This window comes from Erpetoichthys calabaricus, chromosome 18, assembly GCF_900747795.2.
Source record: "Erpetoichthys calabaricus chromosome 18, fErpCal1.3, whole genome shotgun sequence".
Taxonomy (NCBI): domain Eukaryota; kingdom Metazoa; phylum Chordata; class Cladistia; order Polypteriformes; family Polypteridae; genus Erpetoichthys; species Erpetoichthys calabaricus.
Genome location: NC_041411.2, coordinates 20,098,564 through 20,123,427, shown reverse-complemented (window position 1 = coordinate 20,123,427; position 24,864 = coordinate 20,098,564). Strand labels below are relative to the sequence as shown.

At 36.9% G+C, this 24,864-nt stretch overlaps 2 protein-coding genes across 2 annotated transcripts in view; one reads left to right on the top strand and one right to left on the bottom strand.

Moving 5' to 3' along the window:
- ypel1 (yippee-like 1) overlaps positions 1-24,864 on the top strand; it is a 1,016,165-nt gene that overhangs the window by 98,059 nt on the left and 893,242 nt on the right. The window lies entirely within an intron of this gene.
- The window catches only part of ppil2 (peptidylprolyl isomerase (cyclophilin)-like 2), a 77,898-nt gene that overhangs the window by 2,462 nt on the left and 50,572 nt on the right, over positions 1-24,864 (bottom strand). Inside the window, exons 15-19 of the mRNA XM_028824093.2 lie at positions 24,380-24,497; positions 21,926-21,982; positions 16,451-16,523; positions 15,161-15,223; positions 5,283-5,425 (exon numbers count right to left, since the gene is read on the bottom strand). Of these exons, the coding sequence (XP_028679926.2) occupies positions 5,283-5,425; positions 15,161-15,223; positions 16,451-16,523; positions 21,926-21,982; positions 24,380-24,497 (454 nt within the window). The remainder of the gene's footprint in view (positions 1-5,282; positions 5,426-15,160; positions 15,224-16,450; positions 16,524-21,925; positions 21,983-24,379; positions 24,498-24,864) is intronic.

The following is a 24,864-nucleotide window of genomic DNA, read 5'->3' as shown; positions in this document are numbered from 1 at the left end:
CGTACGCAATTTCTCCGCTCGGTTTTGCAGACTGGCAGCATCCAGCGTCAAAGCAGTGGTACTGTTCCTGTGTGGTCACCCTTTCTTTCTTAGACCCACATTCCTGACGCGGCATTATAAATACACTGAAATTAACTGCATATTGTTTATTAGTGTAATGCATCTGATTGTAATTAACCTGTAGCAATATAATGGTCCAGGGAATAGCCATAGTATTCCAAATACCATAACTGCTTTAGCGTTGTTACTCTCACTGCATCTTGTTCTTCTTTCAGCTGCTCCAGTTAAGGGTTGCCACAGCAGATCATCTTTTTCCATATTACTCTCGGCGTATTTAAATCACTGTATCTGAGTGGGGAATTGCAGCAGCAGCTGATTGGAAAGAGAATTATCGGTATACAGTTTCAAGCACACACTACCTCAGCCACGGCAAAACGCGTCAAAGTCTTTCCTGTACGGACCTCGCGTTTCAGAAACAGTTTCATCCCAAGAACTATAAACGCACTCAATCAGTCCATCAAGTGCTCCTTGTAGAACTGTTTGTACTTATAAGTACAATTACCCCACTGTAAACTTGCACTACAGTTATAATATTGCACCACCTGCACCACTTTATAAAGCATGTATGATTACGATATCATTTTTGAGATGAAATGCAGCAAAATATGTTGCTTATAGTATACAGATAAAACTGTAACTTCATTTAAATAATCTGTATTGTTAATAATTATACATGTGAGGACACAGTGCCGCAGCGGTAGCTAGTTCACGGATAGCTCCTGCCTTGTGCTGTATTCTTGCTGGTGCTGACGCGACACTGGAAGGATAGACGGATAGAATAATTAAACATGTACTACGAAGCTGCGGTGGGTTGGCACCCTGCCCGGGATTGGTTCCTGCCTTGTGCCCTGTGTTGGCTGGGATTGGCTCCAGCAGACCCCCGTGACCCTGTGTTCGGATTCAGCGGGTTGGAAAATGGATGGATGTACTACGAAGATAGTTCAATGTTCCTTAAAAGTTTTGAAGAATCGGCGTTCTAAGCTTACAGATGGCTTAACGTCTATTACAGAGCTGATTGTGTGGCGATTGGGTATTTGGAGAAAGAAAAGTAAGGACAGGAATGGGAGGTTAGTACGTTTGAAAGAGACAGTACTTCTGTAATAAATTATTTCATCGAAGGTCGCGCAGCAAGCCTCTTGCGTGAGATATGAACAATCACTGCGCCACCGTGTTCCCATGTTTAATAACATGCTTTCATTCCTATCATCATGAGAAAAAGATCACATATACATCTCAGTATTTTAATTATTCAGAGAGCTGTAATATCACGAATGTAATGGATTCTGTGTCCTGTCGGAGAAAGAGAAAGAACGGAAGCACGTAGTGATTCACACACATAGAGCACATAGAAGATCAAACACAGAACAAAGCATTTAAAGTCCTACTTTAGTTACGATGGGATTTGAGAAACTAGTAAAATAAACGATTTTAAGATGAAGTTTATGATGTTCTACTTTAATGACAAAATAAACTACGTGATTAAAGTGGAAATTTCGAGATTAAAGTTGACATTTCGTGCTTTTTTCCCCACTGTGTGCCTATTTTTTTCTCTGTACCCTAATAAGCTTTCATATGACACTCAGACGGTCTGCTACGAGTCACCTTTTCACGCCGACTTTGATATGTGACAACTTCTTTTTTATTTCGGGCACTGTGCGACTTTGTGAACTTGAGCTTTCGAGTTTCTCCAACGCTATGTCACTCGATCAACTTTCTTTTGTTGATTATACCACTATTTAAACCAACAAATAGTATGTTTTTCCTTTGCCTCCACTTGGTATTCGCTGAAATTCTTATATTTTCCCCCATGCTTTTCCCATTGTCTTTTCACAGAAGGCTATTTATATCGATTTGCATATTCAAAGAGGCATAATTCTGGGAGGAGTTGGGGCGGGACAGAAGGCGCGTGCACGTGTGTTACTTTTCACGCTGATCGGGATTTATGTAGTGGAAGAACGTGAAAGTTTGCGTACGCACAGATTCTTGCATCTGGATTTTTCTGTGTGTACACACATTCCCGCTTTTGTGCTTACGCCATGTTATAGTGCGAGTTCTACGCATGGCATTATACATGAGGCCCCTGGACTTCAGGGCTGTCTGCCATTCTTCTTTGCAGGCGGAGTGGTGGCTCTGAGGCTAGGGATCAGCACTGGCAATCGGAAGGTTGCGGGTTCGAATTCCTTAAAATGCCAAAAGGGACTCTGCTCTGTTGGGCCCTTGAGCAAGGCCCTTAACCTGCAATTGCTAAGCGCTTTGAGTAGTGAGAAAAGCGCCATATAAATGCAAAAAATTATTAAAATGAAAATTATTTGCAGAGCCTCTCAAGTTCTATCAGGCTGTATGGAGACTATCAATAGACAGCTATTTCAGATCTCTCCAGTGATGTTCGATTGGGTTCAATTACAGCCTCTGGCTTGGGCAATCAAGGACTTTACCAGAGCTGTCCATAAGATACTCATGTGTTGTCCTTGCTTTGTGCTTAGAGTCACTGTCCTGGTGGAAGGTGAACACTCAGCCCATTCTGAGATCTACAGTGCTCTGGAGCAGGTTTTTATTAATGATCTCTCTCTGTACTTTGTTCTGTTCAGCTTTCCTTCAACCCTGTCTAGTCTCCCAGTCTATGCTGCTGAAATAACCCACACTTTGATCCTGCTGTGAATCATGCTTCTCTGTGGAATGGTACTGTAGAAGTGATGAGCAATGCCTGCTTTTTTTCCTGACATGACACTAATCTTGGCTTCAGTCTGGAATTTGCATTTTTGCAAACTCCAAGCATGACTCAAACAAGTTTAAGGAGGAATGGCTTCTGTGTGGCCACTCTGATACCCAGGGTGGTGGAGTGTTGCAATAATTGTTGTTCTCTTGGAAGTTTTCCCCATTCTATCTTAATCATGTCCAGTCAACTGAATTTTCCACAGGTTAACTCCAGATAAAGTGCAGAAAACATCTCAATAATGAGCAATAGAATGGAAGCAAAATTTCAAGTGTCATAACAAAGGGTCTGAATATGTATGTCCAAGTGATAGTTCAGTTTTTTTATTTTTATTTTTTTTTAATAAATTTGAAGAAAAAAAATCCAGAATTTGCTTTAAGTGTCTGGGAGTGATGCTTGATGTAGAGAAAATTAAATTAAATAATTAACACAAGGCTGCAAACATAGCAAAAATGAGAAACAAGTGAAGGTGTCTGAAATACTTTCTATACCCATAATTGGTTAATCTTCTCCTATACATCTGTCTAGGCTCTAGGGTAAGATATTACTTTTAAAATCAAATCTTATTCAATATACCACCTTTTATTGTATTTAGATAGGCAAAGTCTATGTTTTTCTTTTCCCTGTCATTTTCTGTAACATATTAATGTTGAATCAACTATGCCATTCATCAACTCTTATTTGCAGCTTCTTAACTTGAAAGTATCAGTCTATCTAGCCCCTCACCTAGCCACATCCAAACATCTGTATGACTTGTCAGTGTTCAGTAACCTTTTTTTTTTTTAACCAAGATTTTGAATGATACTGTTAGAATGAATCATATTTTTTGAATACTTTTTAAAAATCCTTTGTTTCAGGGCATTCTTTATTGCTGTATGCAATATTTATTTAAATAATGGATGGGCTGTCATCTTAACAGTGGATTGAGAGTTAAGGCTGACACAAAAAAATGATTGTGTCCTTTGTGACTTCCATAAAGTGTATAACAACACTAGCTGTAGTAGTAGTACTGTCATGTATACAGACTATAGTGCAATTTTTACTTACCTGTCCAATCTACATGCAAAATGTTGCTACGCTCTGGTGCCATGATAAACAAGAAGATATTAAAATACAGAAGTTCAACTTTATTTAATAGAAATCAAAAATTACCCATGTACATGGGCACACTTAACATTTCACAAATGAAGCATAGTCTAATTATCATAAAAGTGTGCAAGTTTATGTAAATCAGTAGTACGAGGAGGACAAATGCTGGCAATTGCATTCAGGAGTTCACACTACAAATACTTGCTAAGAGCTAATGTTTTATGTGCAAACTTGGAGATGATCAATGCAGAAAAGATCTTTTAAAATAAATGAAAAACTGCAAAAAAATGCGTTAGAATAAAGGATTGATGGCAGTGGGGCATAGGCCAAGTTTTTGAAAAAATGGCTTGTACAGGATTTTCATAATACATTTGATCTTCTCCACTTGTGAAGGACTAGGAAGGATGATTCCCATTAGGGAAGATAAAAGACTGAATATGGTTTTGAGTTTTAGAGCATAATACAGTGGAACCTCGGTTCACGACCATAATTCATTCCAAAACTCTGGTCGTAAACCGATTTGGTCGTGAACCAAAGCAATTTACCCCATAGGATTGTATGTAAATACAATTAATCCATTCCAGACCATATGAACTGTATGTAAATATATGTATATTTTTTTAAGTTTTTAAGCACAAATACAGTTAATCAAACCATAGAATGCACAGCGTAATAGTAAACTAAATGTAAAAACATTGAATAACACTGAGAAAACCTTGAACAACAGAGAAAACTAACACTGCAACAGTTTGCGCTATAGCGCTACGAACAGCTCGCTAAAAACACTTTTTTTTTTAATGAGTTTTAAGCACAGGGAAAAATAATTAACATTTGAAAATATCCATAATTTAATAAACCACCAAGAAAAGTAACACTGCAACAATGCACGCTACAAACTGATCACTGTAAACAGAACTGAAAACAAAATCAAACCCAGTGCATTCTTTAACTGCCCCTCTACCTTATGCCTGCAGCTCTCTCTCACGCTGCCTGTGTGTGTGCGTGGCTCTCTCTCTTGCTGCCTCTGTGTGTGTGTGTGTGTGTCACGCTCTCTCACTGCACAGGAAATGCACAGGGAGAGATTGAACATGTACAAACTGAAAGGGAAACTGGCTTGTTTGTATACCGAGTGTGTGGTCATGAACTGTTGGCAAAAGTTTGGCAAACTTTTTGGTCGTAAACTGATTTGTACGTGTACCGAGACATTCGTGAACCGAGGTTCCACTGTACTAGTTTTAACATGTGAGATGATGGAGGACCACAAAATGCAACTAATTCATGCCTTTGCTCTGTAGTTTTGCCACCAAACTTGATTTGACAGACAATTTCAGTCATTGCCCATTCCACTATCATCATGTCAATGCATTTCTCACTCTCAAATATGGCACTGTGTTTTTCGACAGAGCCCACATCAACTTACAGTTGTGACATATTAATATATTTCCCAACGCCTGCACGGTAAGTCTTCGGCATCTCTTCAGCCTTGCTCTTTGGGAGAACAGCATTCACCTTTGCATGTTCTTCTTCCTCAAGTTTGAGAGCCTTTTCTCTTTCTGCTGCAATCTGCACCATGGAGGGTGTGGTAAAATCGATAAAACAAATTATTAGTAAAGCAAATCTCCTAAATAAAACCTCCCTTCAAGAAAATGAACATTTAAATTTCAACAGGCTTAAACTCACACATCATGATGCTATCGAACAGGTTGTGGACAGACGAAATTGTAAGCCAAGTCTTAGGGTAACTAACCCAACGATTTATGTTTTAAAATGATTGCATATTTCAGTTAAAATATAAAGAAGGGGAAAAAAACCCTTCAGCTCATTCTCCCATCCTAGTAAAGCACTTCCACCAGCGATACTGAGTAAATAATTTAAATTCACTTCCATGAGAAGCTTCTACTACAGTTATAAATAATTTTTATTTCATAAAGAGACTCAAAGAGGTGTTATGGAAAAAGAAACAAGATCTTGCCTTTCTGTTACTGCTGTTGTTATAATGCAATAAAAATAGTATCAGCAGATATTAAATTTGCTGTTGTTACAGCAGAGATATTTTTTGAAGTAACAAGCATTTGTAAATGGGCTGACATGTTTATATATTCACATCATTTTTGGCCTCTATAAACTAAACTATGACTAAACTTTCACCTGCTACTCTAAAAATCTGACAAGTACAAATGAAAAATCAGAAACTGAAAGCCAAGGTAGGAGCAGTCAAAGTCTGAAAAATCATTTTGCTAATGAACTGTCAAAACAAAAAAAGTTTGGGAATTTAAAAAAAAAAAATAAAGATAACTTCTATAAATGTTTTGAACGCTAATGTGGCTTCCCCAATGTTGCATCTCTTCTTTTATTTAATCTTGTGTATGCTGTATGTACATTAAGGTAGAGTTGGGGGCTTTCATCTTGTTTCTTGAAATGCAGCACTCTTTAGTATCATAAAAATACTGAATGGTTTCCACAAAATTAAGTTTTGGTTACTTATCATTTTGAGTGAAAGTGACATAAAATCGATGCAGCAATGTGATTGATTAATAACTAATAGCATTCTTGACCATCTGCTGTCCAAAACCTTGGACAAAAATAATGGGGTGATGTTCATCTTTCTTTTGTTGAAGGAATGCCACAAGCGTTCAGGTGAAATTTTCAAGTCATTGAGTAAAACTGAAAATTTACTGGCCCTGGAAAAGGTATACAAATAAGGTTACATTGTTTTTTGTGTTGTGTAGAAGAGCCAAAATACTGTACATGTGTCAAACAAAAATGTCAAGAAAACAACCTGAAAAAGCATGATATGTAAAAAGATTTATAATAAATAAATAACTATCATAACTATTGATATCACAATTATCTTCCAAAGCCGATGTCAACTACAACTCTTTAAAGTGTTCTAATAAAATCAGCTAATCCTTAACAAATCTCATTTTTTAACATACACTGTATACTACTTCACAAATTTCAAATGCCTATTTTTTTTTACAGAGGAATTCAGATTTCACTGTAAAAAATACTTATGTAAGGCACTATACCAGGGATTTCCAAGTTGATCCCTAGAAGTCCAGAGTGGCTCCACATTTTTTCTTTTCTTAATTAAACAATACTTTTTGCTCATGAAGCAATTATGGCTCAAGCTGCATTTTTGTGCTTCATTTTAGTTAACTTGCTTTTCAGGATTTCCAACACTTAATTGTTTCTTTTAGTCTTAAACATGCATTATTTGTTTTAACTGTTGTTTTTTCTTAACTAACTGCCTATTAACAATTAGAAGGAAATGCAAAGGAGCAAATAGCTCACCATCTAACTTTGTCCCACTTATAGCTATGCATGTTCATTAGGTATTATGTTTTAATTTGGAAACAAAAAGAAGAGAAAAAAGTTAAGGGCTGAGAACTACTAATCTGCTCTTGGCCACACAATTTTTATTTGTTTTTGTTTTGTTCGTTATTCTGCCTTATATAATTTATTGTATTAGGAATTTGTTCATTTTCGCATACCCCTTGGGGTCAGAGTGCAGAGTCAGCCATTGTACTGCGCCCCTGGAGCAATTGCAGGTTAAGGGCCTTGCTTAAGAGCTCAGCAGAGTAGGATCTGTTTTAGCAGTAACAGGGATTCGACCAGCAACCTTCCAGATACTGGTACAGATCCTTAGCCTCAATGCCACCACTCTGCCTTTGGATGACATTGTCACAAATGAAAAATGTACAGTATAAGAATGAGTCAGTGTGGGAGAAAAGAAAAAAAAAACCAAAAAACTAACAAGTCACAAATTAAATAACAAGTTCTATTAGTAGAAAAGATCAACTTCTAATTAAACAAGTGGCTCAGCCACTGAGGCCCTCCAAGCCTGAAGATGAGAACAGCTGCACTATACCTTGTTTCACACTGGCTGAAAAAAATTCTTACTTTTGAAATAAAACATACTTGAATAAAATTAATTTTTCAAAAAACTATGTTTAGTGGTTGACTTTAAGCATCAGGAAGAATATGGCCCATCATGTACAAGGCAGTAGGTATGATCTGTGGACTTAGGAAGACCTCATTGTAATGCTATGCAGGCTATACTACAGTGTAGTGAATTAGTACAATTAATACTTGAATAGCACTAAAGGGCAATAAAATATCAAATGTGGCAGGAACATCACTGATATTCTCCCCACTCTTTGATCAAGAAATTTCTTGGCTATAAAGCAATCTTTTTGATTTCTCTGTAGGCTATATTATTTTGTTCCCGTGATATCTATAGTTCATTTTATGAATGACAATTAGTAGACAACTAGCAAAATACCCGCGCTTCGCAGCGGAGAAGTAGTGTGTTAAAGAGGTTATGTAAACATATATATACATATACATATATACATATATATACATATCTACATATACATATATATATATATATATACATATACACATCCATATATATATACATATATATATATATACACACACACATATCAACATATATATACACATACATATACACACATACATACACACACACATATACATATATAAATATACACATACATACATAGTGCGTTGTAACACGGGCTGTGATTGTTACATGGGAGGGAGACGACAAATCTCAGCTTCCCGCTTTCTAATCGGGCCTGTGATTGGTGCTTTGACGGATGCCCAGATCCCACAGTATCTCCCCTTAGGAGAGGCGTTAGGCAAGTGTAATTGAATAGCGGTGCTGCAATTTTAGCTTTACACCTGTTTTTAAGGCTTATTGACTGAAAGGGGCTTTCACGAAAAAAGTTAGGGCTTTGCTACAGGATACACCCTCCACAAGTTAAGGAAGTAAAAATAAAGGTATATATTTCTGTTTTATTTAAACCTTTTTAGTTTGTATGCAGGCGGTATGGTGGCGCAGTGAAAGGTGCCAGTTAGGAGACCCAGGTTCGCTGCCCTGCGTGGAGTTTGAATGTTCTCCCCGTGTCTGTCTGGGTTTCCTCCGGATACTCCGGTTTCCTCCCACAGTCCAAAGACATGTAGGTTAGGTGCATTGGCGATTCTAAATTGTCTGTGGTGTGTGGGTGTGTGCGCCCTGCGGTGGGCTGGCACCTTGCCCGGGGTTTGTTTCCTGCCTTGTGCCCTGTGTTGGCAGGGATTGGCTCCTGTATTTAGGATATAGCGGGTTGGATAATGGATGGATGGACATTTGTATGCATAGCCCCATTTGCACGTTTTCATTTTTTTTCTTGCTTCAGTAATATTTCAGCAAACCCGGAGCTTGTCAGTTCAAATCCTGGTACTGACACCACTGTGTGACCCTGAGGAAGTCACTTCACCTGCCTGTGCTGCAAAAAACAAAAGTAATGTAACAAATTGTACCTCAGATGTTGCAAGTTGCTGGAATAAAGGCATAAGTCAAATAGATAAATATGTATTATACACATAGGAACTATTCATTTATTTTCAGTTAAGTCATCTGTAGCAAACCTTTATAAATGAGGGTTTCTCTTTTTTAGATAGCGCAAACTGTTTCTTCTTCATTGAGGTTTTCTCTTGGAGAGCTTTTTTCATTTCATTGAAAATTAAAGCAACAGCTGCCAAAATATGTAGCTTTCTTATTAATTTTTCAACATTGTGTAAAATAACTTTATAAAGTAACATAAAAGGTTTAAATACTGGTTATCCTTTTACACTAAAATATTACTAAAGAGATACAAAAAAAGTAAAATGCATATGTTGTTTTTCTTTAAGGAGATTAAATATTACTGAAGAAAAAAAAAACTAAAACAGCCAAATGGGGCTATGCATACGAACTTAAAAGGTTTAAATAAAACAGAAATATATACCTTTATTTTTACTTCCTTAACTTGTGGAGGGTGTATCCTGTAGCAAAGCCCTAACTTTTTTCGTGAAAGCCCATTTCAGTCAATAAGTCTTAAAAACAGGTGTAAAGATATTGACAATAAGCTACGCAAACCTACCAAGACATGGAATCGTTTAAATCAAGGCGCGAGTTGAAAAACACCATCCCATACTATTAGTTAACGATTAACACATTTCTATATGTATTGTAAGCATACAATACAACTGATAATATGTTGTGCTTATTTATCTGGTGTACCGACATTTTTGCACGTTTAACGGCTGAAATCCAACGTGGTTTGTGCCCTTCAGAATGAAAACAGTTTGCATTTACCTTTTTAATAAAAGGCGAGCTTTTAAGCCTGAGAAATCACCCCGTAAATGCACACATTTAATTGCAAATGTGTTAATACTGGTTATCCTTTTACACTAAAATATTACTAAAGAGATACAAAAAAAGTAAAATGCATATGTTGTTTTTCTTTAAGGAGATTAAATATTACTGAAGAAAGAAAAAAAATAAATAAAACAGCCAAATGGGGCTATGCATACGACCTTAAAAGGTTTAAATAAAACAGAAATATATACCTTTATTTTTACTTCCTTAACTTGTGGAGGGTGTATCCTGTAGCAAAGCCCTAACTTTTTTCGTGAAAGCCCGTTTCAGTCAATAAGTCTTAAAAAGAGGTGTAAAGATATTGACAATAAGCTACGCAAACCCACCAAGACATGCAATTGTTTAAATCAAGGCGCGAGTCGAAAAACACCATCCCATACTATTAGTTAACGATTAATAGCATTTTTTATTACTCTTTAATATTTTTTGCTGCAGGAGTATGTGAATTTCCCCCTGGGATTAATAAAGTATCTATCTATCTATCTAATACATTTCTATATGTATTGTAAGCATACAATACAACTGATAATTTGTTGCGCTTATTTATCTGGTGTACCGACATTTTTGTGTGTTTAACGGCTGAAATCTAACGTGGTTTGTGCCCTTCAGAATGAAAACAGTTTGCATTTACCTTTTTAATAAAAGGCGAGCTTTTAAGCCTGAGAAATCACCCCGTAAATGCACACGTTTAATTGCACATGTGTTAATATGTATGCTTACATAGTATTAAAAGACACTCAACAATTAACGTTATTTACCTTCGTTCCCACGTTTGACTTGTGCTGTAAATCTCTTCCTTGTTTTCAGTTCACGTGATTACGTAGGAGGCGTGATGACGCGATACATGACTCCGCCTCCTCCATTAGAGTATATGGACAAAAAACAGGTTCCAGTTATGACCATTACGCGTAGAATTTCTAAATGAAACCTGCCTAACTTTTGTAAGTAAGCTGTAAGGAATAAGCCTGCCAAATTTCAGCCTTCCACCTACACGGGAAGTTGGACAATTAGTGATGAGTGAGTCAGTCAGTCAGTCAGTCAGTGAGGGCTTTGCCTTTTATTAGTATAGATTATATATATATATATATATATATATATATATATATATATATACATATATATATATATATATACATATTACGATTGTTATAGTTCTCTTTGTATACCACGTTGTCAGTTCAAGCACACTCTTGAGAATGCAACGTATAGTTGTACAGGAGAAAAACAATCTTGCCTCAAATCAATGGCAACCTTTTGTAGGTCTATGAACTTTTTAGGTTTACACGTTGCTTTGTTTCCGACGTGCTGCGTTCAGTCAGTTCACGTGAGCCGCTCTCTTGTATGATGTTGCAATGTCCACGGCTTTATTTAATGTTAGCTAAGACCCGGCACTTAAAAGTTTCTCGCTACAGCAATTTTAACTCCGTTACAAAGTCATCCAAAGTCTCGTTTATACGTCGTGTCTTCTCATTAAACTTGTATCTCGCGAATATGGTATTGCAGACGGCAGCGGGAGCGTTTCTATAAACTTAATTTAAACTTATGGTTTACACCGTGCTTTGTTTCCGCAGTAGCGAAGTGATCACTCCTGCTGCGTTCAGTCAGTTCACGTGAGCCGCTCTCTTGTGTGATTTTGCGATGTCCACGGCTTTATTTAATGTTATCTAAGACCCGGCACTTCAAAGTTTCTCGCTACAGCAATTTTAACTCCGTTACAAAGTGATCCAAATCTCGTTTATACCTCATGTGTTCTCATTAAACTTGTATCTCGCGAATATGGTATTGCAAACGGCAGCGGGAGCGTTTCTATAAACTTAATTTAAACTTACGGTTTACACCGTGCTTCGCTTCTTATTGTTTCGCTGCCTTCTCAATTGTGTACGTACTGCGTTCACAGTCAGTTCACGTGATTACGTGGGAGGCGTGATGACGCGATACGCAACTCCGCCTCCCACAGCCAGCGAGCTGCAGTCCATTACAGTATATGGACAAAAAAGAGGTTCCAGTTATGACCGTTACGCTTTGAATTTCGAAATGAAACCTGCCTAACTTTTGTAAGTAAGCTGTAAGGAATGAGCCTGCCAAATTTCAGCCTTCCACCTACACGGGAAGTTGGAGAATTAGTGATGAGTCAGTCAGTCAGTCAGTCAGTCAGTCAGTGAGGGCTTTGCCTTTTATTAGTATAGATTGGTAAAAGGAATTAGCAGAAAAGTAAAAGGACACGCTTAAAACTTGCAGCCGAATACACTGTGGGAAAATAATTGAAAAAAGCATTATGGAAAAGCATAAAGCATTTATTTCGGCAAAGGAACTCTGCAGCCTTTAGTATAGTGCCTAGTTAAATTATTTCAGTGAATGTCTGGGCATTAAAGAAACAAATGAGTGACAAACAAATATTTGTACTATTTATGTAATTGTAAATGTAAAATGTGCTAATCGGCCTCCTATTTCCTTTGTAAATTTCTATAACTTCATAACTCCTAGGGGTCCGAAGCATTTCTTAAAACCTATACATTTATTAGTGCAAGGACATGGCATGAAGCTGTTATGTTTTTCTCAACCTGTTGAAGTCTGACATTCAGGCTGTAACATGCTGCTGTCACCAGCTGGGATGTAATTAATAAGCTGTATTGACTTTGTTCTTGCAGCTCCTACTGATGAACAACGTCATGACTCCCAATTGGCAGAACTCGTACAATGCTGACGTGTTTATGCTGACTGGCAACCTCTGCCTGGAGCTACTAGAAACTGCTGTGGCTCTTCAGTTTTTCACTGCAAATGGACTGAAACAAATTGGCACAGGCAGAAATGGAGGCTATTACATATAGTGATCACATCTCTACAGCATGTCCATTACAGATAAGCTGTTGTAAGTTAACACATACAGCATGTTCACGGCTCAGCTCTAATACTAAAAAAGAAAATTAAATTGCATAGGTTACAACTGCTGCGCCAAAGTTTGGATACTTGTAGACCAAAAGAGAAGTAATTACCATGGAAGTGTCAGAATCCAGAATCTAATTATGGTCATTACAAATTAGGATCAAATATACAGTGCCAACCTCTGTTCTTAATATTGAAGGGCAAACAAATGATTAAAAATGACATGTCATCTTCGACTTTTTCAAAATACTGAAAGGGATCCAAAATGTTTGTTTTTGGAAATTATTCTTAGAATCAACATACAGAACTAGGACATTTTGTTTTATTTGTTATATAGCTACAATAAAATTGAATAAAACATTCGTCTTTTTCAGTTACAAGGAGCTGGGATCAAAGCTGTACTTTAAAGTGCATTGTGTTCACTGTGTTAAAGCGACAGGATGCTAGTAACCCTCCTGGACAGAAAGAAAAGAGTGATAATAGAAAATAAGAGGAGGCAAACAATAGTGGCTATAAAGAGAACCTGGTTTATTCATATTTACTTTTATGTAAATATCCATAGGTATGGCAGCTTTCTTTTTGGCAATTCAGTACCTTCACTTATCTGTTTATAGACACTCTGAATACAAATTTCATACCAGACATTTAGTGATGAGAAAACCAAGCTGAATTTGCTTCACTGTAACTTTAGAAAAATTGCAGAAGTGTTTGGGAACTTCACCAAACTTTGCAAAATGAATTGAAGTCAATGGAAGAAGAGAAGCTGAACTAGTATTGAGTGGATTATAATGATGAATGTCTGCCAACTATGATGGACAGATTTTTGTGGTCAAAAATGTTATACGATCTCTGATGCATCTGTGCTAATCACTGTGCTTCCCCAAGATAAAATTAGTAGATTTAAATATCAGAAAAAGGGGTAGGCAGGAAGCATTAATTCACTAAGGCTTTAACGCCACAGATTCAATAGCAGGTACTATTCTTTCTTGAAACAAAAAGTACATCATACCCTTCCCCAACCCAAATGCTTTTATTTGTTCACTGCCACTAATAATAAAATAAGCAAACACTTGGATTCTTTACTTCTTTCGATTTACATCAACTGTGTATTTCTCTGGACAATGTGATTAAAGGGGCAAGCAGAGAACTCACAGATCACATACAAGTTAATACAAAAAATACATTACTTTTAAGACGTAAATGCACCAACAAATTTCCATTTTCCTTCTGAGTGTGTTTAAAGGTTTGCACAAGTTTCCCATGTTTTTTAGCCCACTATCAGGATCATGGTTATATATTATCGGGGATGTCACGCTGGCCTTGCCAAGCACCATGGGGTGCTGGGGAAAAAAAAAGTTTGTCTAAGTCAGCTGCATGGTGAACTTCCAGGAAAATATCTGGCGAACAAAGTCAGAGGTGAAAACAGCAAATTCTCTGAAAAACACTTAAGCGAATTTCACTGATCAACAGTGACAATAAAGATCTATCTATCTATCGATATTGTAACTTAAAGAAGTGGATTTTACCATTAAACATGCATCATTAAAAAAAAAAAAAAAAAATCAAACTCAATTTCATCTGTGAAACTGGCTGGGGTTCATCCTGGCGAGTACTTAGGAACATGAAATTCAAAGCATTATAATTGGCAATAGCCTGGTATTTCAAGAAAGCAGCCTAATTACCCATAATGTGAAGAAAATACTTAGTGAATCAAATTTCAGCAATAATCAATAAACTGATTTTGATCCAACGTTAAGTGTAAAACAAAGCACAAGCTGAACTTCTGTAAAGAACAGCTGGTGACTTATTTGCACAACTCTGTTCAGCTCCTTTAAAAGGTACTTAGACATTGTTTGACTTTACAGTCTTGTCAGTAGCACTTTTTCCTATCCTGTGAATGTGTAGGTCAGTATCATAATGCAGGTAAAATTAAAAACAAATGTGTTTTTTGCTGTTGTTTTAGTCTCCTTCAATAATTAGATAATTCTACTTACACCGGAAAATGTTTCATAGCACTAGGAAAGTTAGCATGGGAAGTGAAATTTTCGAATTTGTAGCAGGTCCTGTGTTTGAGATATTTATTGTAAGTCTTTCACAAACAAACAATAAGTTGAACAGCACTGCGTGTAATCTTAAGATTATAAAATCACTGGGTGTTGTGAGCAGCACTTTCAAAGAAAATGTACTCTCTGTTCACTCACCTCAGCATCAGCCTCCTCATACGGGTCCACAAATACTGTGGCATTCAGAATCTTAATCTCTGACTGGGAAACACAAAAACAGTCACTTTAGAATAATGTGCACATTCAACATGCTTGATTTTGTCATTTTAATAAATATATATAATTGGTATAAAAAAATCAACACATCCTATATATTTTTAAAATTGGGAAAACTTGAACAGATTAAAAAAAACAATCTAAACTTCTACATTTAGAACACACAGTTTAGTAAATTTTCCTAATTTTATGTCCCATCTATTTACACAAAGCAATTAATACAGTAGAAACCTAAACAGATGAAGATGCCATATTAAACTCCACTTTTATAAATTTGTTCCCCAATGTCTGCTGTACTTAATTAGCAGCTTTTTTCCTGGAAGTAAACGATGTTTAAATAATGTCAATGCATCTCCTTTAATATAGTAAGAAGAAAAGACAAATAAGTAACCATGCAGCTTGACCTGTAAAAGAAAGAAAGAAAAACAAAAAACAATGCATGATGGCATTGCCCATAGAGCCTCTGACATGTTTTTTTTTTGACAAAAAGTCCCTGGCACTAAATCTCAATGTGAGTTTACATTAGTATTTGAATATGGCAAGCTGCATCTTTCAAGCATAACAGTGTCTAGATTGGTAGTGCTGCCAAGAGGGCGGTCTATAATTTAATCTGTTTTATCATCCTGACAGATGTGATGTCAGAAAAGAGTGGGTATCATCATCTAATTAGAAAATGAAGACGTGCAGATTAAAACATTCAGAGGAAAGTAAACAGAAGGAACAAGTCAATATGTTTTGCCTTCTAAAAACTGTTGCCTTTTCTGAAAGAATTTAATTGTAAATGATGTCATCTGCGGATTCTTCAACTATATATGTGGCACATTTATGTTATACAGTAAAAATGATAAACACACCTTTCTCTTTTGTTTTGCAGATAATTAAACTACTTTTGATATGTGTGTGTGTGTGTGTGTGTGTGTGTATGTATATATAATTATTATATATACATACACACACATGAAATATTGAATATTTATAGATATACAAAAGAAAAAAGAAAATATAAAAAAAGAAGTGACCTTGTAGCCTCAATATACCCACAGCCCACCTACCTCTTGAATGTGAATACAGAGATATAACTACAGAGATAGCATATAACTATTTAATACTATTAAGACACAAGATGTCAGAAGAGTACCTATTCTATGGTATTTTACATTTTAAAAAGTGAACAAAGGAAATTTGTTTTTTGTTAAAGAATTATCCATGTACCTTTGGGCGATCAGTCTTGGGGTCACTTTCTACATTTTCCATTGCAGTTAGGGCATCAAAGCCACCAACAACTCTAAAAAAAAATAAAAAATAAGACAACGTGTGGTTAACAATATTCCTGGTGTAATATGAAATACATGTTTCGAGTTTCTTGGGCCCTAGTCTTCTCATTTCTCTTTTGAATAACTTTTTTGTTCTGGACTCAAATGCTGTTGGTTTTTAATAGTTTATTGATTTCAGCATTATGCTGCTAGATCTCATTAAAATGTTAAAGAATAAGAATCCAGCACATATCTAATTATTAAGTTTACTCATGTGGACTCTGCTTTATTCAGATGGAGTCTAATCTCATCATTTCTCATAAGTACTTTCTTCCCTGAAATCCTATCCTTTTCATTATGATACAATTTTACTTGGCTGAGCTCTAATTACAGTCCTCACTTTTACTCCTGTGAACTCAAATTCTGTTCTCAACAAAAGGAGGTTTTACATCTCTGGACCTGATCCTGTCAGCTTTCGGTCACCTGTACTCTAATTGTGTCCATTCTCAGCTAAATGAAGATTTACCCTCCTGGACACTTATCTTGCTAGCTGTCATTATGACTGCTTACCCCCTGGACTCTGATCCTGACCATTCTCATTAGAATATACTTTTAATCAATGGGAGTAATAACCCTGTCAGTACTTATTAGGCTATAGATGTACAGGCCCATACACTACACCCATGACTCCAGGAGCCACTAACTAGCACAAACTGCTGATGGTTCTCAATTTCTTGGTACAAGTCACCAAAAAAAAAAAAAAGGATAGATTACACATTAAAGTGAAGTAACTGACTGAGAGCTTCCCATAGGTGCCATCAACCCTTGGATCCCTCCTACATGCACTAAACTCGTGTATGCTAAATCGAGTCTTCATTTGTTTACAGTTTATAAGCCAGGACAGAGACCTGCTATGTACTACTTCAAATCTGATCCTTCTCTTCCAGGGCTACATGCACTAAAAGTGACACCTACTCCCAGTAAGAATGGTTGGAAACCACATGAAGTCTACGTCAAAACAGGTGTAGACACTGCACTCCTAGAGATCAAGCTCACACTGCTTAAACATATCTTTATAAATCATCTCCTAATTCTGTTTTAATTGTTACAGTATGTTAATTACAAAATTCACTGGGATTCCAAGTGCTGCTCTTCTAGATGACAAGGACCTATTTTTTCACTAAATTTTAGACATTTTCACAACAAAGCCCAATGACAACCCCAGCATATGAGATATCTGTGGTCTCCTGATAAGGAAAGCCAAACCCTCCATCTCTGCATCTCCCCACGCAGCCTGCGGATAGCACAGCATAAAATCCTAGCTAGTAAGTCCTGCTGTTACACTGTTGCTATGGAAACAAGAAATGCAATGAACAGCCTCATTAACCTCGCCTGCTACAAATGGAAATTAGGTGATAAAAAAACGCAACAATCACTGTTTCTGCAAGTGGTGCTCAAAAGAGTTCTGTCAAGTTTACCCATCTCCTGTATTTATGTAAATAACCTGTCATCATTTCCACCTCTCTGCTTCTCCAGAAAACCTTCTTGCTTGAATTGTCCTCTTGAGACTGATAATTCTGAATCAGCCAAATTGATTTTCAAAAGAAGGGTACACTGGGATCAACTACACCATCTTCTGGGTGATGTGAATTACTTTCCAAAGATTGCAAAATATATGTATTATGGCAGGAAATGTGCATTGTCACAAAAAGCACACTGACATGTGAGCATTATCTTTTTTAGGTGGAAGTGAAAACATTTTTAGAATGTAAAGTAAGTTACCCTCACCCTACCTCCACCATACAAACACACTTATATTACAAACTTTGCATATTCCTTAATCATGAAATCATGACAGTTTTACCATTCATGACACATTTCATTAAGAACATAGCCTGAAAGAGATTAGATTACATTTTCAGGGTCCTGGGTTCAATTATGGGCTGTCACTATGTGTGTAGAGTTGTAACATATTTCATGTGCATGGGTTTTCTTCACAAACAGACATGAGGAAACTTAGGGGTCCTGAGTAAGATAGCTCTTTGGGAGACTCTTCGTTAACCCTATATAAGTGAGAGTAAATTATTCTACTGTGTGATGAATAGGTGTTCAATCCAAATGTGGCTGCTATCTTGCATCAAAAGTGATTGTGATAGTCTCTGGCCACACTGTGACCCTGCAATGTGCTATATAAATGTACTGCAGCAACTCAACTTTGTTGCTGCAGTTCTGTGTGTCTGTGAAGAATAAACTTTTTACAGGTATTCATAATTCTGAAAAATGTATTGTCCATAAACAATTATTAATGTCATTTTTCACTGAACTTGTGTGATGCTGCCCACTTTAGAAGTATACATAGTAGCATGTCTGGATAAATTAAACGCATATCAGTCATGCCTACATTTTACAATTAGTATGCCTGTTTGAAGGGGAAAGAAAAAAAAAAACGTCACACACTGGTCATTGTGGACATCTGTGTGTGTGAGCTGTAAGTTCACACGCCGCCTCCTTTTTAACAGCTCATATGTCACAAAATTGCGCAATTTGCATGCCCTTTAGACTTAGTACAGGACTAGGGGTTTTCTTAGATATGTGCAATATTAATATCTTATCTCCTTTCTAGTGTTCCTTTTCTTGTGAGGCTCAGGATAGAAATGGACTGAGCCCCAATTACTTCAAAGAACAGCTATTAATAAATATAATTCCCTCCAACCTGCCCTTAGGAATGCTCAACAGATGCCCCAGTCACATTAAATGGTTCCTCTTAGTGCAGAGCAGAAGAGTTCTTTAACATGGTGTCCCAGGATTACCAAACTACTCACACTGTCACAAAGAGTGAGACCAGAAAGCTTTCTGGCCATTTCTACTGCTGACCTCATTATTTTGGTTACTGTCCAAAGCTTATGATCAGCTCTTTTGCAGATGGCAACAATAACCTCAGGTTTAGAAGTGCTGTTTATCTACCGAATCTACTTATTAAGAAAAAACAGTTGAATTATGTTAAATAGACATTAGGTGCACGTATACATGCAAGTCACATTCAGATAACCCACTTTTTCACTTGCACAGTTTCCAACTGCAAGTATTTCTCCTTAACTCAAGGCCTCTCTTGTGGATATACTTGACAAACTGAGTAGTTTGGTCAAAGAACCAAAGCTGTTTCTAATCTAACTACATACAGCTGATACTTACTAACCTTTGGGACCTCTGGTTTTCATTTCAAATCCCATTAGCCTGAAACCAAATATCAGGATTTAACATGTTCAGATTTCTCAGACACATCTGTTACCTGGCTGATTACAAACCAAATCTCCCCACCTTTAGTCATGTGGGTATTTAGTTCACAATTCAGCACCTAGTATCATATTTAGAATAAAAGAGACAGGATTGTGTGTGTCACCTGGCCATAAATCTCTAATCAGTAACAGTGCCTGGCTACTGAACTGGGTCCTAGTCAGTGTGCGAAATAATCTGTCGTAATTAGAGGTTCCATTAGTGCTCCTTTATTGGTTGAACACTGAAATCTTTCTCTGGTGATATGGAATGTACAATAAATCAGCTGTAGGGAAAGGTGTTAGTTAAGAAATTAATATCTTAAGTAGACAAATCACATCACAAACAAATATGTAATCTACCCACAAAAGCAACACTATCTTGTACTTCTGAGCAGCATCACGTAGAACAGCCATTGTTCACAAGACAGACAGTATACACTTAGACATGAAGTGCAACTCTAAAATGGTTATTTCATCATTAAAGTAACTGCATACCATGGCCATATCATCACCCTGCCAGATATTAGCACTGTAGTTCTAGTTAGTTGAGAGTACAGAAGGCAGAGACATGTTATTTCCTGTGAAAAGTGCAGCTCCTTTGCAACATGAATAATGTCGGTATCACAATATTGGCAGTCCACATAACTATCTGCTATTCACCATCATGCTCTTTTGTTATCACTGAAACCAAGGCAAGCACGATTGTCAACATGGGGCTTCTTTTTCTTTCCTCCTCACAAAGTCTCTGCCTTACCCAGACCAACTTGAGGCTTGTCAAAGGATATGCATCCCCTCCCTGCCAGACTCGCTCCTGCATTCCCGTCCTATCTGTAAAGCACTCACAAAAATGACCTTCCTATCACCTCTGTGGAGGGCTACCTAGTCATGGGCACCAAGTGATTTTTAACACCATAACATGTTTTTATAATTTATTCTCTGGGACATCCTACATTTTTGCTTTCATGTTTTCAGGGGGTTCAAAAGGTAATTAGGTGCTCAAAACTCCCCAGGATCCCCATCACTTGATACTGGTATCCCTGTTCTGGGTTAAGTTTAATTAGATTTACCACAAAATATCAAGGGAGTCTAGCGTTGGACTTCTCTTTGTCTGCATATCTGCTTACAGGAATATTCCAAGGTGTAACAGCAAAAAAAAAAAAAAAATCAGTACACCAAGGTCACAAACCTTAGATTTATTCTGGATAACTGTACCATTACCATAAAAATACCTTATAAAACACTTGTGTACTGTACTGGACTTTAGCCATAAACAGAATTAAAAAAAAAAAAATTCAGAGGAGTATATTTAAGCAGTATTTAAACTTGTTTAATACACTGAATATCAATAAAGCTGTGGAATATAGGAAGGATGGGTTTGTTTCACTGAATATGGCTTGATTTAAAACCACCACCTGACACTTAGGACTCAAAATATGTTTGTAATGAAAGGGTATAATACAAAGAACTGTTATTATTTGACTCAATTCCCCCACTATATTTTCAGAAACAAAAATACAAACAGTACTATCGGTAGAGGATACGTAATGAAAGTTAAATAAAGCAAAACTTGATCACCATTCAAAATTTCAAATTTCCTAAAGCAATTAAAAAAACATAACATCCTCATATCCCGTTTTCATTGTGAATCTAATAAGACAAAAAAAAAGAGAGAGATATCATCCACCAATCATACCCTCACCTCCATGAAAACAAACATGAAGACAATATCCAATTGCTTCACAATCACAAAAGATTCATCTTGTGTTCAACTGTATCATGCTTTCATCCTTCACAGCTGCTGCTTTATGAATATTTAAACCCTGAAGCTTGCTTTGAGCATAATGGGGAGATGTGGGTGGCACACATCACACTAATGGAGTTTTTGTATTACACCAGTGTGGGGGATTGCTATCTTCATTTTCCTTAAGATAACAGCAAAGATCTGGTTTTCAGGGTGGTTTTTATTTACTCTTAGTGTGGTGTGGCAAAGCAAAAAGTTGTCCACCACACACACTCAAAGATGAGGAATGTTATATTTCATAATGTTACATTTAGAAATCTAGGTTTCCATAAAGTTTAGTATAAGCTGTTATTTATTTTATACATTTATAACTATTATACAACAGTTGTGGGTATGTAAATCTTAAAAGGACTCTTACCTTCCGAAGACTGTGTGTTTTCTATCCAGGTAAGTGCAGGAACGAAATGTAATGAAACTGTTGAAAGATGGGGAACATCATTTAGTAAAATCTTACTAACCATAAATACTTATTTACTCAAGAATGACTAAGATTGGAATTCTGGGGTGATCACTTAGAGACACGTGATCAAGAAGCGGTACATAAGTACATAACATGCATTTGAAAGACTGATGCACAATTGTTTCCGAGAACCCAAAAATGAATTGGATGATGTGGTTCAAGGGTAAATTGTAGAGAAATGCCATTTTTCTAACTGTCTTTTTTGTAGATGGCAGTGTATATGAGACACGTAATGTAAATGCAAGAGTTACATATAACAGATTTGTGTAACCAAGTTTTGGACAGCAAGCATGCTTAGCCTGAATTGTCTACCCCATTTCAAGACTTAAACCTGAATTTAGTCTTTCATAAAAGTATATAAATAAGCAAACACACAAATAAATAAAATAAAATAAACCTCTTCATGTTTTGACTCAATACTGGGTTTACTTTGTTACAGGCTTGCCTCACCTTTACTTTGGCTCCATTACACTGTCCATTTTACTACTGATCTCTCAATTCTAGTTTATAAACGTCAGATCCTCTTTGCAGACTTCATAAACGACAAGCTGACCACCTACTTGAGCTAAAGCTACACTATCGTGTCTCAGACTTTTTAACTGTATACAGTCACCCTGAATGTGGCTCACTTCACTTAGGCCCTTTTTATGGCATCAATTGGGTTGGTTGTCAACAAAGTCAAATGAACATGGATGCTGCACTGCTGAATTATGCCATTGTTAAACAATGCACCATAGTGAGATTCCTTTGGGCAGACAGATTGAAACCACCTGAAGTTCACCAAGGGATGTTGGCTTGTGTAGATCAGTAAGCTGTTTCAGTACCCACCTTGCACGAACCTTACGGCGGCCCAAGTCATTATACACTACGGTATGTGCAGATTCATAGCTGATATCCAAATGTGCAGCAACAGAGGTCAATATACTTATTCGGTCTTCTCTGATGAAGATATTTGCCATGTTGATGTGGGCTTGTGTTCGCAATGTTGATGGTTGACCAAATCGAGCTGTGTCAGTTATACTTCTTCCCGCTTTAAACTTTTCTACCTATTCATAAACCTTGAGTCATACTGTTTTCACTTCTAACTAAGCCAACACCCTTCAGGAAATTTAAGCAGGTTTCACTCCCTCTGTCAAAAGAAATCTTACTAAGGCACGTTGTTCAACAAAGGCGCAATCCTGCAGAGGAGTGCCCATGTTCATTTGATCTTGGCTTCAACTAATGGTGGAGTGCAGAGCTGGGTGTATCTCAACTACCCATAAGCCCCTGTGAACATGTTGTATTGTGTCAGCTTTTATTCATTGTGGTTACCGTGTAATTTTCAATTTGCCTTTTCTTTTTGTGTCAAATTTTGTAGTTAGATCAGTTTACTTTCCTGTCTTCTGGATAAGGGTCATCACATGAATGTACAAAGTGACAGCACAGGGTCCAAGAAAGGTATGTATGTGTAGGCAGGGTTTGGATTCATTCACAAAAACATTTTAAAACATCTAGTCATCTAGGTGTGAAGTATGCCCCCAGCTCAATCCCCACCCTTTGAATATACACATACTAATACTTACCAGTAATTTTTGGCCTCTGCACCCAGGCACATTTAAATTGTGCTATGCAATGAAGAGAAAGCAGTGCAACAACCAAAATGTTAAAGGGTTAAGGTTAGTTACTGCAGATCACAGCAATTGTGGAAAAAGAACTTATAGATATTTTTAGTAACTGAGCTTGTGGGGAAGTCCTAACACATTTCTGTAAAAGAATGTTTTTGTGTTTCTAGGATGCAATGTCTTATTGATGTTACAGTTACAGCTACTTTCTTCTACATGACATCTTCTAGTACTGTAGTTAAAATTGCTTTGTATAGTGCTGCACTGCACATTCAATGAAAGGATTAACAGAATACAGTATAATATCCAAATGCTAGACATATACAGGCTACAGCTTGTCAAGCCTGCTCAGTTAAAGGTTTACTTTACATCACTCCTATTAGAATGCAAACCTTATAAAGAAACTACATTTTTGACAAAAACACTAAGATGACTAGGGAATAAATAAGATAAAATTCTGAGATATATTTGTGCGAGTATGAATTACTCAGAGCACCAAAGAATATGCTGGTCTTCTCATGAGATGAAAGCAGCTGCACAAACTACTCTGTCTCATATAAACAAATTACCTGCAAGCTTCGAACGATTAAAAAGACGTGACTGGAAAATAACTAAATGGTGATTAACAGAATTTATTAATGATAAAAGAAGGATCTAAGGCACTTTGGAAAAGCAAATGGTAAAACAGGATAGATTCGTGCTTTCAAAATTCACTTGACATATAGATTAAAGAACATAAATAGACACTCACAACTGAGATTTATTACTGTTTGGTCCAGAATTTGCCATGCTGAGGACCCCACGGCCTGCATGTGACAAGTTGGGCTTGAATTCATCTTTGAAGGGCTTACCCCAACAGGATTCCCCACCTAGGCAGGAGAGAGGAGGAAGCAAAGTCACATATTAAAGTCTGTCACAAGGGAGACCATGACCAAGAACTTCAAGATAAAAATCTATAAAAATGCAGAAAAAAATAAAATTGGAGGTCAGCAATGAAATCCGACAAATGCTCTAGTAGAGTTCAAGCGTCACAGGTTTCTGGCGGCTGTCTCAGTGCAGCTGTCCCATAGCTGTAGGCTTTTGTTTTGCAGCAGCTCAAAAGGTCTTTTCACTATTGTAACAGAACAATAAATAAAACTGCTCCAGAACTCAATAATCCTACATAACCACAGCCACATTCCACCTCCTCCCAAACTCTAAATTACCCATTTAAAATCAAATTTAGGACTGCACTAC